Raw genomic sequence first — 14,273 nt, 5'->3', positions numbered from 1 at the left:
ATAATATAATTAGGCCAGTCAAATTAGACATTTTGCTATGAAAGTGATGCGAACTTTTTTATTCCTTTTTAGGCGTGTTGGGGGTGTTTAGAAAAGCTTATTTTTGAGTTGTCGTATCATGAGACCCAGAGCTTTTTTGAGGGGGGAGGGGGAACCAATTTTTGACGAATCAAAACGAGTCACCGCTTATTTTCTTCGTTTTTTCAAGCCCTACACCTTTCTCAGGAGCGAAAAAGTGCTATCTATTAATCTAGACGAGATAAATGCAAAAAACCGCAAAAATTTTATTTTTCAGGGAAACCAAAATTTTCGTTTTTTCGCAATAACTCGGCGAATGTTGATAAAAAATGAATGACTAACCCCTTATTTTGTAGCTGAGGGGTTAGTCATTCATTTTTTATCAACATTCGCCGAGTTATTGCGAAAAAACGAAAATTTTGGTTTCCCCGAAAAATAAAATTTTCGCGGTTTCTCCTGAGAAAGGTGTAGGGCTTGAAAAAACGAAGAAAATAAGCGGTGACTCGTTCCGATTCGTCAAAAATTGGTTCCCCCTCCCCGCCCCTCAAAAAGCTTTGGGTGTCATGATACAACTCAAAAATAAGCTTTTCTAAACGCCCCCAACACGCCTAAAAAAGAATAAAAAAGTTCGCATCACTTTCGAGCAAGAGCCTTTTTTTTGTCTAATTTGACTGGCCTAAATATAAATCCTACTAATTCGATGACAAATCCAACAAATGAGCATCCTAAATTTTAAACTTTAAACTTAGGTAGACGAAGCTCTTGTGGGGAGGAATCCAGCTATCTTTTTTTTGTATTGAACTAGATCCAGCTATCTTGGTAAATGATATTAGTATTGCCATCTTTTCGTATTCAACTATATTTTTTAGCTCCTTTGGTAAAAGAGAAAATGATTCTCACACAATACAGGACGTATGTATGTACATACATACTACATTATACATTTAATTCCCATTATACTTATTAATATATTTATCTATAAAAATGTTATCTTCTATTTCTCTTCTATCTCATTTTGTTAGAAAGATTTATGGAAAAAGCTTCATTATTACAGTTTATTACTGCACACAACAATAACACATTTACAATTTGCATACGCTTTCTGTTTCTATTTAATGTACCGATTAAATAGCTTTTAAAGTAAATACTGTTGTTGTCAGCTAGGTAGCAGCACTAACAACATCTATACCAAAATGGCTGAATCCCCTCCCCCGCAAGAGCTTCCCGCTTCCCCGCGCCTGAAGTTTATACTTTATACTCCGTTTTTTAGGTCCGTAGCTCACGCCGTGTGACGTCACGCGGACAGCTCTTGGCCGCAGTACGCAGATTCTCTTCCGCTGGCGCCCAAAATCGCAGATTCTCTTTTTCCGTAGACCCATCATTCATAAATGTGCGTCCCCTCACCCCCCGTAGACCCATCGCCATAGTTGCACGCTCCACCCCCCTGCCGACCTCGTGCCTAATTTTCAGATATGGAGTACCCCGTGGAAGCCCCCTGCCTTTCTATGTCCCGCGGAACTAGAATCGAATTAGAATATTTGAATATTTCCTATGAGTGTATATTTTGATGTAAAAAAAAGCGCAATTAAATAGGAAAGCGCGATTAAAATGATTCTTCTCCTCTAGCTCTCACGTATATTTATCAAACTTTGCAACAAGTATTTCGGCTTTGAATGAGTATACGTCAAGGGAATGGTCGGCCCTGAATCATGCCGATAATCTTCAAGAATTTTTCGCATGTTTTTCACTATTTTTATTTGACATATAATATAATCGGTACTTTATTCAAATAATATAATATCATCCGTACCAGGTTCTCACTATAGCTGCAATATTCGTCGAGAGGGCGTTACTGTACGGTGATTTTTTTTTTAAACAAATTGTTAGCTGATTTTGTGAATTTTTGTGCTAATCTTATTAAACAAATGTTATACATATTTAATTACATATATAAGTATGCTATTAGAATTTTTGTTGAAGATTGAGATTTGCTGTAAAGTCGCGAACACAGTTGATCATTAGTTTAAAAAATGAAAGAAAACGTAAGAGCCGTAACTAAAATACAATGTTATCATAGCGTTCTCGGTCGGTTAATCCCTATATTGATGACGTTCTGCAAGTTCCCGCGGGATGTCGTAGGATGGTATTCAATATGGTGGCGTGTGAATACATTTGATGCGGTCTAAATATGCAACAAAAATGTTTTTTCGTAAAGTCTTGAAATGTTTACGTATCTAATCTTTTATGTGAATCCCGTACCGTACCTAAATAAAATTAAAATATTAAAGTATTCTCACAAATAATTTTAAAAATGATTTTTATATAATAAATCCATAAGATTTTCGAAAATTAGTTTTACTGTTAAACTATGTCCATTAAAAAATATTCTAGAGGTACTTTCCTGATGAAATGTGATAGGTGTACTCGGCGAAACCAGATTTACCGATCGATGAATATTATACAAATCCGGCCATGTTGATTTTGGAGTTACGCAACGTTATAGATGTTTCGGGCAACGTGATGAATATTTAATTTTATCGTTAGCTTGTAAATTCGTGTCATATGTATATGCAATAAAAACTAAATAGACCAATGATATACAAGAATTATGTGTGAACGATATATGACAATTTTTTTTGCGCGCGAAATATATTACATGGTATTTATTATATTTTTTATCGTGTGCGAAAAATAGTAAAATCTTTTGTGCGTTAGAATCACCGAAATAATAAAAATAAGTTGATAGAGTATTTATTGGTAATAAGTATGAAACGTAGAAATCTTTTATTAAAATTACCAATGCGTTATTGTTATCAGACGTTACACATTTTATAGGAATAAAGTAGATTCCTTGACTGACTGTGCGAAAAATAACTTCCTGTACTTTTATTTCATCCTTCGACCTCACGCATACATGTACGATTACTTTCGCATATAAATAAAACACATTGCAAGTCACAACTTATAAGGTTTCGCATTAGCTCATCACAAAAGAACCACACATTTCAACATTTATATTACTATCCAATATAAACATCTTGTAAGCTATAAAATCTACTAGAAGCCACAAACCTTAGCAGATCGCTTAAGGCTAACTTCGATTAAGCGAGTTTTTTTTATTATTAACACGGAAAAAAAATTAGCTACTATAGTAAATTTAGTTGTAAAATAGGGACAGCTAACATTTTTTTGCAATGAGAGTAAAAGATTATGCTACTATTGCTGAATTATAGCTCTTGCTGCAAAAAAATTTTAGGTGTCACTAAATTTGCTACAGTAACTAATCTTTTTTTCCGTATTTAAATTACGATCGTCCAAAATAAAATATAATTAATTACTTAAAGTGTAATCTGTTGCTGCGATCCGGTCCAGATCCCGTTGGGATGGAGTTTAGGGTTCACCAATGATCGCAATATGGTGCGCGCCCTTAGGAAGAGGCGATGGGTGCGCGGGCAAGAAGGCAAGACGCCAAGATCAGCTTGCCAGCCGCGCTTTCCGGTTAGCGTTTTATAAATACTGCAGACACAGGCAAACAGTGCACCGAACACGGCAGACCAGTCGTGAGATCATTCGAGGTGCGTGGCCGCTTGACTTGCGCGACTCGCGAGGGAGAGAGAGAAGGATACCGTCGACTTTATCTCTCAACGTTCTCCAGATTTCACCCGCGGAGACGGAGACGCGCGCTTTCTCGGTGGTGTTAATTGTGCCCCTTCGTGCCTCCGAAGTGTGCTTCCTCGAATCCCGGCGTGCGGACGGATTACGAAAGCGGGGAGGTGCACGCGATCCGTAAATTTGCATGGACAGCCCCCCGTGATGTGCGTGCTCGCGTTTCCGTGAACTCGTCAACGGCGCTTACATAAATAACGACGGGGCGACCGGATTCGCGAGGTCCATCAACCGTAAGTTCGCGTTCGCCGATACGAATGGGATATGAATAAAATGCATTTATTGGATGCTTGCGGATGTTTTCTCGATTTTCGTACGAAAGCACTTTTTGCGAGGAGGAACGGAGAGAGGACCCCGCTTCTACGACGGTCCGGCAACAAGAATTGCACTTGTCGAGGAAAAATGACCGGCTAAAACGGATTTAATTAGATTGCTGCTTTTTCAAAATCAAATACTCACGAACGTCTCTTAAATTTTATAACATCGTAATTCTCGTGCATAACGCGATATATACTTGCGACGAAACGAAGAGGAGAGACACGTGCACGTTTATTTTTATTGGACGGATGAAAAGTAACGGGAAAACCCGGAAATATCGCTCGACCGATTCATTATTCACGAACGTTACAACGCCTTTACGTCATCAGGAGGATCGCACGTATGCTTTCCAATTGCTAGAAATGTTTCGGATACGCTCTTGTATCTATTGTCGATGGGTGCGATCTGCCAAATCATATGTATATAACGCGTGGCATTCCTCGTGAAATTTGCCGCCACTCTCGCCCAGCGTCTTGCGCAACAATTGTACACGGCACAAAAATACGTGCACCGACTGGCGCACACTCGCAGAATTGCGATTTCAGGCCGTTAACGGTCTCCCGTCGGAAATGAAATGTCGCGTCGTTAGACCCTCATTTTACGGCAGTAGAATATATCCATCGTTTGATTTTCATCGCGTCCCACTTCTCACCTCGCACCACTGGATTGGAATCCTAATTCATCTTGTTATCGTGCACGTGTCGACGAGCGTAATTCGTACAGCGAATATTCTCCTTAACACAATTATCTCTATTAGTCTGCTCCTTTCATCGAGTTTCACAACGTTATTCTTATATGTCGATCAAACGTTTTGCAGAAGTCCGAAGAGTGGGATATTTTTTCGAGACACATCGGGGGACGATGACCGATGATACTGCGAGATTTATGAGCGACGGGATGTAACGTCTAGCCGCCGCAATTGAGTCCGCGCGTCGAACCATAAAACCTATTTCTCGGTGATAAAAAAAAAGCGCTGCGGATTATCGAAGAGATGAGCGGAATGAAGAAGGCGATCGGTGGGTCCATTCACAGAATACGGGAGTTCGAGCTCGAGAAGGTAACGCCGCCATTCTTTCCCGTTTCTCCTGTTAGTTCCTCTTCTCTGCGAAAACCGGTCCACAATTGGATTTTCCTTTGTCAGCCGTGTGGCATTTCCCTAAAATGTCCCTCGCGCTTCCCTCGAGAATAAAGCCTAAACAACGGCGGGCGACGGAGCGAGCGGACGAGCTTTTCCAGTTTTCGAGACATTGAGATCCCGAAATAGGATTCGCGAACGAGCAGCATTTCATTATGCTCGCTCGACTAACGGCCATTCTCCTGCCTGGCATTGCACCAATGTTTCCCTAACAGAGGGTCCGTGACGACGACGATGTTTGCGACCGTGACTCGTCGTCGCCGTCGTCGTTGGAGCGCGCTTCGTGACTTTGTATCTCGTCACACAACACTGAATCACACAGACTCATAGCTTCGCTGTGATTACATTCTTGATGACACAGAATCTAAATGGAATTCGAGATTCATCTGATCGGAAATATTTTAATTGAAGCACGCGTAAACATCTATTTCATATAGAAAACGTTCCTTACATTCCGATAATAGAAATATATTATTTATTTTATGCGTATATATTAAAATAGAAAATTAATATTATTTATAAAATTCCAGAATCAATTGAATCTCTCTCAGTTAACTTTAATTATTGTTGTCAGTTTAATTAATCTATAGCCTAATTTATAAGGCTAAACAAATCAAGATGTCGCAATATTCCATTTAATTACTTTGTACCGACACACAAAAAATTTTCTATTACATCAAATAATCAAAATAAAAAGTAATTTCATTTTCTTGAGCAAAAATTCGCAGCTTTTATTCAATTTTCGTCCATCTGGTCGAAAAGATGTGATGCTCGGTTGCAATAAGATACGTGGTTCAATGAGACGGTGTTAAAAAGAGATCGTCTTGTGTGTCGAGTTCGCATCGGGATGAAAATGTGCGTTCGAAGCGTGCGTTGGGGTAAAAATAGACGTTGCGTAGAGATTCGGCGTCGGGCGTACGAGTGTCGGGTGTATTCAGCGTGCAGCCGGATAACGCATCGTCGTCGTGCTCGCGGGATCCCTAGTCTCCTACGTCTCCCATCGGGATTGCATTTCCCTCGTGACACCGCGTGTGTGCGTTCACGCTGCCGCTCTTTGTCCCGAGGACCGGGACTCTCCCGAGTTTGTGAACGTGTCATTACGAGCCGACTGCTGGCGAATGCCCGGGCTAACTTCATCCGTCATTCGCGGCTCGAAAAGCAGCGACGTGTGACTCACGATCGATCACCGGCCGCGTCATGTGCGGCAGCGCGTCGAGTGCTAACTATTCTCTGGGACAGGTGAATCTGATCGACGAGTTCGACATCCTGCAGATCGTCGGCGAGGGATGGTTCGGCAAGATCCTGCTGACCGAGCATCGCAGCACGCAGACCGAGATGGTGCTCAAGGCCCTGCCGAAGGCGTACACCGGCATCTCGGACTTCTTTCGGGAATTTCATTATGGGTTACATCTGTCGGCGCACCGAAACATTATAACCACCTACGACGTGGCGTTCGAGACAGCCGGTTTCTACGTTTTTAGTCAGGAATACGCCCCGCTCGGTGAGAGATTTTCTTTTACGACGCTCGCCTGTGCACGTGCGCGCCGACTTTTTATGCGCCTTACATCAGGCGCGTTCGTTAACTCTTTAATTCCGAATTCTAACTCCGCTCTGCAATATACTTTCTTATCTGAGTAAATTCGCGTGGAGCAACATTTTAATTCAAATAAGTTGTAACGTTTGTTTTATTTTGTGAGCGTGTAATAATAATATTGTAGGAAATTTATTGAATTATTGAAAAAAGAACATATAAACTCAAAAAGAAAATCAATTAAGTCCATTTTTGATGAAAAAATAAGAAATATGGTTTTGGTACAATTAAATCTGTATAAATATTATCTAAAAAAATATTTTAATTTAATTCATTAAATTATTTATGAATATATTTATAAATATATATATTTTTATCATAGTTTAATAACTAAACATTAATTTTTTTTTTCAAAACAGAACAAGTTCATTGGCTTTTACACTGCAATACATACTGTCTTGTAAAAAAGTATATAAAACTAAATGAACGAGTGTAAAAATTATACATAAAATCGTATGAATTTTGTATTTATTGTTCGTGTAATTTTACATATTTCTTTTGCAATGCAACGAGATTGAGCAATAGCTGAAAATATTTTCTGAGACGCGATGTCATTTACGTGAGCAAAGAACATGACATTCGCGCATTGCCATTGCATTGTTACGAGAATATATCTTGGTGGTCACTGACTTTCAGGCGATCTCACGTCAAACGTGACGGAGACGGGGCTGGGCGAGCTGCACGCGAAGAGGGTGGCCAGGCAACTCGCCGCTGCGGTGCATCACATACACAGCCGCGACCTGGTGCATCGCGACATCAAGCTCGACAATATACTCGTGTTCCGCAGTGACTTTTCGCGTATCAAGCTCTGCGACTTCGGCGAGACCAGGCGGGTGAACACCGTCGTGCGAAGGCACAACGAGTGGCTGCCGTACTCGCCGCCTGAGGTATTGCAGATCGAGACTGACGAGACGTACAAGTAATTATATACATATGCTGTGATTGATCTTGTGTATGCTACACATTTTTATCGTTGTCACGTGATATTTATGCGCACAGAAAGTTGAGAGAAGAAAAAGGTAGGAATTGGTATTGACGGATTTTATTTCCGGAAGCATTACGACGTACAGCTGTTTAATTAAAAAAAAAAAGAAGTTGTTGCATTTAAACGTCGACGTCATGGGCTGCTACGAACCTAAATAGTTAATTCAATTGAATATTATTGGGCCAAATATTTAAATTATTAAAAAAACTATCTGATGTTTTTTGTTCATTAATATTGATGTTGCATCAATAGATTTTATCTCGATTACACTGATGATGCTGTTGATACATTATTTTTTCCCGTGTACTGTTAAATATGAATATATCGAGAACATTTTGTGTCGTTATTCATAATTATTGCGAATAATTCAATTATATCCTACTTTCTCCCGTAATTTCTTCTGAAGTTTCTAAATTTTATTTACTTAACACGTATTCAAAATTTTGGTCATATCAAAAACGCGACTGGGTGCGTATGAATGATACTCGAGATGTAGATGTTCGGCCACGGTCGCCGAGGATATACATTTTAACGGCAACGACTTTCAGAGCTCGCACATCGCACGACGTCTGGCAATTCGGCATTGTCCTATTTGTCTGCCTGACCGGATGCCTGCCGTGGCAGAAGGCGGCGATGGATGATCCGCGCTACACCAGATATCAAAACTGGCACAACGCGACGCTCAACATCGCCAAGAAACCGAAATTATTTCAGTTGATCAGCTCGCGGGCACAGAGGTGGGCCTCCACTCGGAAAACCGAGAATGCGAAATTAAGCGCCACGTCGGCGTGCAACACGTATACACCTAATACGATATAATTAGTTGATATTTACTCCTTGTATGCGTTAGCGTTTGTTTATTTCAAATTGTCAAAAATACTATTCATGACGAACGGAACTTTAGGAATTTTAATAAGAATTCAATTACGTACTTATAATCAATAAAAAAAAAACACTAATCTGCTTGCTACATACTTTGACATTTCTTAAAGGATGTTCAAGAGGCTATTGGATCCGAAAGCTGAAAAGCGACCGGTCAGCGTGTTCGAAGTAAATAAATATCAAGAAGACAGATGGCTAGCGAAACTCGGGGCCGAAAAAGCGTTGAACGGTCAGTTGCACATTTTGCATCGGCGATAGTATCGGCGATACGTCACGATATCTTAGCGACATTTCCTTTTTATATTTGCAGGCGGCGCCGACGAGAGGGACGAGCTTTGCCCGTCCATGTACAGCTTTCATAGTTCCTTGGAAGAGAAAAATCAACTTCTCCGCACTCTCACGACGTACGGAATCGAGACAACGGTGGATCGTTCGAAGAAGAAGGATCGTATCAGGGAATGGATACAGGCTAGCGCGATCGTCGAGGAGAACGAGGAGGACGAGTCGGATATTTACGAAGACTCGGAGTTTTATGAAGATGAAGACCGGGACGATGAAGACGGGAACGGAAGCGAGGAGATGGAATCGATCACCATGAGAGGCAGACATTTCCCGGAAATGCGTCCGAGAGCCGCGACGAACAATCCTAGAAAGAGAAGAGGCAGCAGAGCTGCTACGGGTCGCGTCGTCTCGAAAAACAGAGTACCCGTAAAGCCAGTCGAAAGGAAAATACCTTTCGCTCCTCAAGTGGCCGAGGAGCGAGAAACGATCGCACACTTCGCCAGCTTTCCCAACGGCGATCCGAAGCTCGCCGCCGTAAAAAACGGAAATAATCACGATCTTTTCGCAAATTCGGCGAACGCCGTCACCGACGTACCGCCGATGACGAATAATTTCTCGAGCAATCTTCCATCATCGTCTGCGCCCAGCGCTAACAATTCTCGAGACGCGTCGCCGCTTTCCGCACATCCGGTTGCCGCTGTCCCGGTCAAACAATCGGGATCGAAAACCGCGTCGAGCGCTATCCCGGATAGCGGAGGTAGAGCTGCTCCGATGAGCCCGCAAATCCCGGTGAGAAAGAATCGCGCTCGCACGGCGCCGTTTTCGGACGCGCGAAATCCGGCCGAGACTCGGGCGGATTTGGCGAGGAGGACGCAGTCCGCGACGGTTTTGCGGACACCGGAAACGGAGGAGCCGCCGTTACCGCCGCGCGCGTCAGCGAAGCTGACGTCCGTCACCCCGCATTCGGGAACGGCTCGTGCGGACAATCCATCCGTTGCTACGTTATCGACTTCGCGAGCGGCGGCGAGATCAATCGCTCCACCGGTCGCGCGAACTGATAGAGCACCCGCGGCGCCGGTAATGAGCAACGCGTCTCTGGCCGAGCCTCAGCTTCCGAGCAGCGCTCTTCCTGGCCGAGTCGAGGGCTCGCCGCCAATCGCGACGCAAATCACGGCCGCTTCTCACTTGGCAATGCAGAGTTTCAACACGTTACAGGGTATCGCGTCCTCGGCCGCCTCGCCGGCGAGTTCGTCGTCGAGCGTGAGCAAACGGGCCGAGGAGGTGAACGTGGCTTACGGAAAAGACGCGTACGAGCACTACGGCATCGCCCAGGGAATCATCTTGCCGATGAGGGTGAACGTCGTTAGGCAAGATTCCACTGGAAGCGGTAGCCGATCCGTGAGCAACTGAGATACAAACTGAAGAATTTATCCGGATTTTCCTCGAGGTCGACGGAAGTTGAATATATATCAATCGTGCAACCAGCTCTAAACGCGGAACCAATCGATCGCTGTCGATAAACTTGAAGGTACATGTTTGGCTGGGATTACACGACGTACGTGAGACTTTTTTCGACAAGATTCAACGCGAGTTAATTGAAAGCTCCGTGGAAGGTATTTGAGACGCGGAGCGCACACATTTGCCGTTCGTGCAACATTTTGCAATGTTGATACCCGTTGATATTTGCTTCAATCAGAGATTGCCGAGAGTTCCTTCGGAACGTGTATTGATATAAGACATTACGATATACGATGTGTACGAGGTATAAAGCTGTCGCGAGAGAGAATAACGTTATAACAGAACGGCTGTATGGATGGAGACGTCACGTTACATACATTATACTTCATTAGTTTCAAGAGACACTTATATTGCCACGTGTCGTTTGCTTCACCAAGCGTAACGGGATAAAATTAGCGCGACGTCTCGGAAGAGCTGCACTGTGCGAGAATGTGGCAGCGGCCATTAGCGTTCGACCGTGGGAAACGGTGAAAATTTTTATTGTTTAGACACGACGCGAGTTTACGCGCGTTTCACTAACAGCTCTACTTTTTAATTATAAATTTCTGTTGACACGCTGAATATTTCTTCGAGTGCGGCATGCGGAGGAAAACATGGCCGCGGAATATGAGTTAATTGAGTTATTTATACATGCTTTGTGATATTAGACATCATGTACTACTTGGCTATTGTAAACGTAACAAATTTTGAAAGATGCGAAATATGACGAAATGTGAAATATACATAAACGATTTGTGCATTAGTATGCATTAAAGGCATATCATCTTCGATAGTATTTGTTGTTTTAAGGTGATCCTAAAGCCATGATCCTAACCGGTTTTTTTTCAGTTTTTTTCTTAGCACTAATCTTTTAATTGGCTTTATAGAAATGCAAAATTCTTGTCTAGAATTAAAGTACGCATCAAAATCTAGGTCTAGGTCTGGTGGTCGAATTTATATGTGGTGGTCGTCACGTATAACAAAAATATTAATTTTTTTTCGTTTTCGATATAAATTCGACCACCATGACCTAGATTTTGATGCGTACTTTAATTCTAGACAAGAATTTTGTATTTCTATAAAACCAATTAAAAGATTAGTGCTAAGAAAAAAACCGATTAGGATTACAGCTTTAGGATCACCTTAATATGTTATTTTATTTTTCTTATTAAAAGGTTAATATCACGTTAATATACTCTAAGTGATAAACTGTTGCAATTTTGTTCGATGCAAATTGCCCAAAAACAGTATATAGAAATAAATGTTTTCGCAGAGACACGACGTTTGAATAAATCGTACAATACCAATGTCGCACGATCCTGCGATCATTTACAGAAATATCACATCGTATTCCATTATTTTTAAAGCAAAATAACAAAAACAAAAGCGATGAATTTAATATAGCCCAGTCAATAAAGACATTTAAATGGAATTAATTCCGGGAAGCAATTTTTTTTTTACTGTTTCGGAGGGTTATGAATAGTCTAAAACCGGATTTTCGGGATTCTAACCCTGGAACGTTAGCCGCCATTTTGATTAAAAGGATGATTTTATAAATATCTTGCTTATTTTCAGCTTTAGAGTAAAAGTGGTAATAATCAAACTTGTAGAAAATTTAATACTCTACAATTTTGGTCTTTATCATTTTTCACCTAGGATCGATATTTTGGGTCTTAGACTTGAAAGTGGGGGGTGAAATTTTATTATTTTTTGAATTTACTTGGTATAATGAAAAACATCTTTTCCACATCACCACGGGGGTAGAGTTTATGGCGCATTTATCTAAAAAATTAAAAAAAAATAATAAAATTTTACCCCCCACTTTCGAGTCTAAGACCCAAAATATCGATCCTAGGTGAAAAATGATAAGGACCAAAATTGTAGAGTATTAAATTTTCTACAAGTTTGGTTATTACCCATTTCACTCTAAAGTTGAAAATAAGCGAGATATTTACAAAATCAACCTTCTAATCAAAATGGCGGCTAACGCTCCAGGGTTAGAATCCCGAAAATCCGGTTTTAGACTACCCATGACCCTCTAAAACAGTCAAAGAAAAAAAAATTGCTTCCCGGAATTAATTCCATTTCAGCGGCTTTTTCGGGCTCTATTGACTGGGCTAATATCCAAAAACTTTTAATGCGAGATATACGAAATATGATCGTTTATGATTGACGATATTGTTGCTATCTGATTGTCAAGTAAAGATATATTGTCAGGTATAAAGATATATAAGCGTCGTGGAGTTGCTAATTAGTTATCGGGTGTTCGATATTATCTAATTTACGTGCGGAGGCGGCCGTGACTATTAGATAAGCTTCCTTCGGCGGCAAGTTTCGCTTAAACTCCGACGGAAGCAAGAACGAGGGAGGAAGAAGAGGATGGCGAGGCTTCTTCAGAGAAAGAGGGACGAGAGGACGATGAAGACGCGCGCGTTTGGCGATGTGAAAATAATTCCCGAGCGGGTCGTGGCACGAATTAATTAAGAGATACGTAAGTAACGTATATTGCGCAGGGGGGCGCAATTACCGTCGTCTTTGACGCCGAGGAGTAACGCGGCAACGTGCGAAGGTTGTTTGTTGTTTATCATTGGAAGCTAACTAGTGGAATATTGCGATGCGACCGGGACGGCAACTCGAAAATTCTTCGACGTGTATACGTGTATACGTTAATCAGTGCTTAAGCCAACGTTACTCGCGGGATTACTAATTGACACTTTGAATCGCGCGCGTGATGTTATATAGATCCGCCCTCATAGCGCCAACATAATAAGTTATTTCTACGATTGCAATGTAATACATTACAATCATTCTCTCATTACAGTGCCTGTAATATAGTTTCGCATATTTGTCGGTTGTCGTTAGTAAATTAATATTGGTTAATTGATATTGATAGTAAGTGACTGATGTCGGTTATTGGCAACAAATTACCGATTTTATACGCTACAAAAATGTACACGGTGTGTGCATGCACGTGCCATATATGTGCTTCAATAACACGCAGTTCGGTCGGAGCCAGTCTTCGCGCTGTATAAGCTAACGTTCGAGACCACACGAAGCTGCATGGTAATTATTGACTGTACCGTGCGTCCGCTCACGAAATGGTCGTGGCCCGTCCTTGATATGTCATGGAGCGCAGCTGGTAAACGTGGCTGACCGAAAATCGTCGCTTTGCCGAGCGTCACGCCTGACACCTTTGCTGCCCGGGTACCGCGTCCAAAAGCCGCGCAGATGAAAATTGATGAAACCACAATTGGTGTTAATGGCATGCCACAACTTCCCCCTCATTGGTACCATTTAGCAACCTTCTGCATCCTCGTTACGTGTATATCGCTTTCGGCGACATTTATTTCGGGATCGATCGGATCCGTTTCGAAGTTAGGGGATCTACGCGCGAAATCACGATCTACGCGGATGTACAAATTTGTAATCCGCTAATGTTATTGTTACAATAAATAAAACAGATTTCTTATAGACTGTTTATGTTTTTCCGCGAGAGTTATCCCGCATGTCGATTTTAATTTTAGCTCCAAAGAACAATGAGGATAAGGATACTACTACGTATTTAATACTTTCAGATTATTAACTTTACAATATAATTACGGTAACCATTATAACATATTAATTAATTGTCTTAAAATAAACTTTTGAACCACGCACACTTAAGATAAGTGTTTTGGAAAAGCAATTATATAGAAAAATTAAAGAGAACTAAACATATCATAAAGATCAGCGTTATTTGACATTACCTATCGGAGATTCAACACACACATATAACGGTTTTATACTAAATATATAAAACTACGAGTTAGTATAAATAAAGGAAACTACATGAACTACATTCGTATATCACATGTTTTTTGTTTTAATCAATTCTGTACTCTTTATTTTTTCGTAATGCT

General features: G+C 41.3%; 1 protein-coding gene across 3 annotated transcripts; it reads left to right on the top strand.

The window, feature by feature from the left end:
• Positions 1-3,530: 3,530 nt before the first annotated feature.
• On the top strand, positions 3,531-13,850 carry LOC139812033 (uncharacterized). 3 transcript variants are annotated; one of them, XM_071776653.1, is made up of 7 exons: positions 3,531-3,593; positions 4,820-5,059; positions 6,377-6,638; positions 7,365-7,647; positions 8,262-8,450; positions 8,706-8,824; positions 8,906-13,850. In XM_071776653.1, the coding sequence occupies exons 2-7, from the start codon at positions 4,994-4,996 to the stop codon at positions 10,285-10,287; spliced, it is 2,301 nt and encodes a 766-aa protein (XP_071632754.1). In that variant the 5' UTR covers positions 3,531-3,593; positions 4,820-4,993; the 3' UTR covers positions 10,288-13,850. The 3 variants fall into 3 exon arrangements, with proteins under 3 accessions (XP_071632754.1, XP_071632755.1, XP_071632753.1); XM_071776654.1 differs by having other exon boundaries at positions 3,546-3,917; positions 6,410-6,638; XM_071776652.1 differs by having other exon boundaries at positions 3,546-3,917.
• Positions 13,851-14,273: the final 423 nt, after the last annotated feature.

The sequence above is a fragment of the Temnothorax longispinosus genome, chromosome 4 (assembly GCF_030848805.1).
Source record: "Temnothorax longispinosus isolate EJ_2023e chromosome 4, Tlon_JGU_v1, whole genome shotgun sequence".
In the NCBI taxonomy this organism is placed as follows: Eukaryota; Metazoa; Arthropoda; class Insecta; order Hymenoptera; family Formicidae; genus Temnothorax; species Temnothorax longispinosus.
The sequence above is the reverse complement of the archived record's forward strand: the minus strand, read 5'-3'. Positions and strand labels throughout refer to the sequence as shown.

Excerpts from the sequence above, each read along its gene's own strand:
- LOC139812033 (XM_071776653.1), top strand. The coding sequence starts at position 4,994 with ATGAGCGGAATGAAGAAGGCGATCGGTGGGTCCATTCACAGAATACGG. Across the intron at positions 5,060-6,376 it reads GGGAGTTCGAGCTCGAGAAG|GTGAATCTGATCGACGAGTT; the intron begins GTAACGCCGCCA and ends TCTCTGGGACAG. Across the intron at positions 6,639-7,364 it reads TCAGGAATACGCCCCGCTCG|GCGATCTCACGTCAAACGTG; the intron begins GTGAGAGATTTT and ends ACTGACTTTCAG.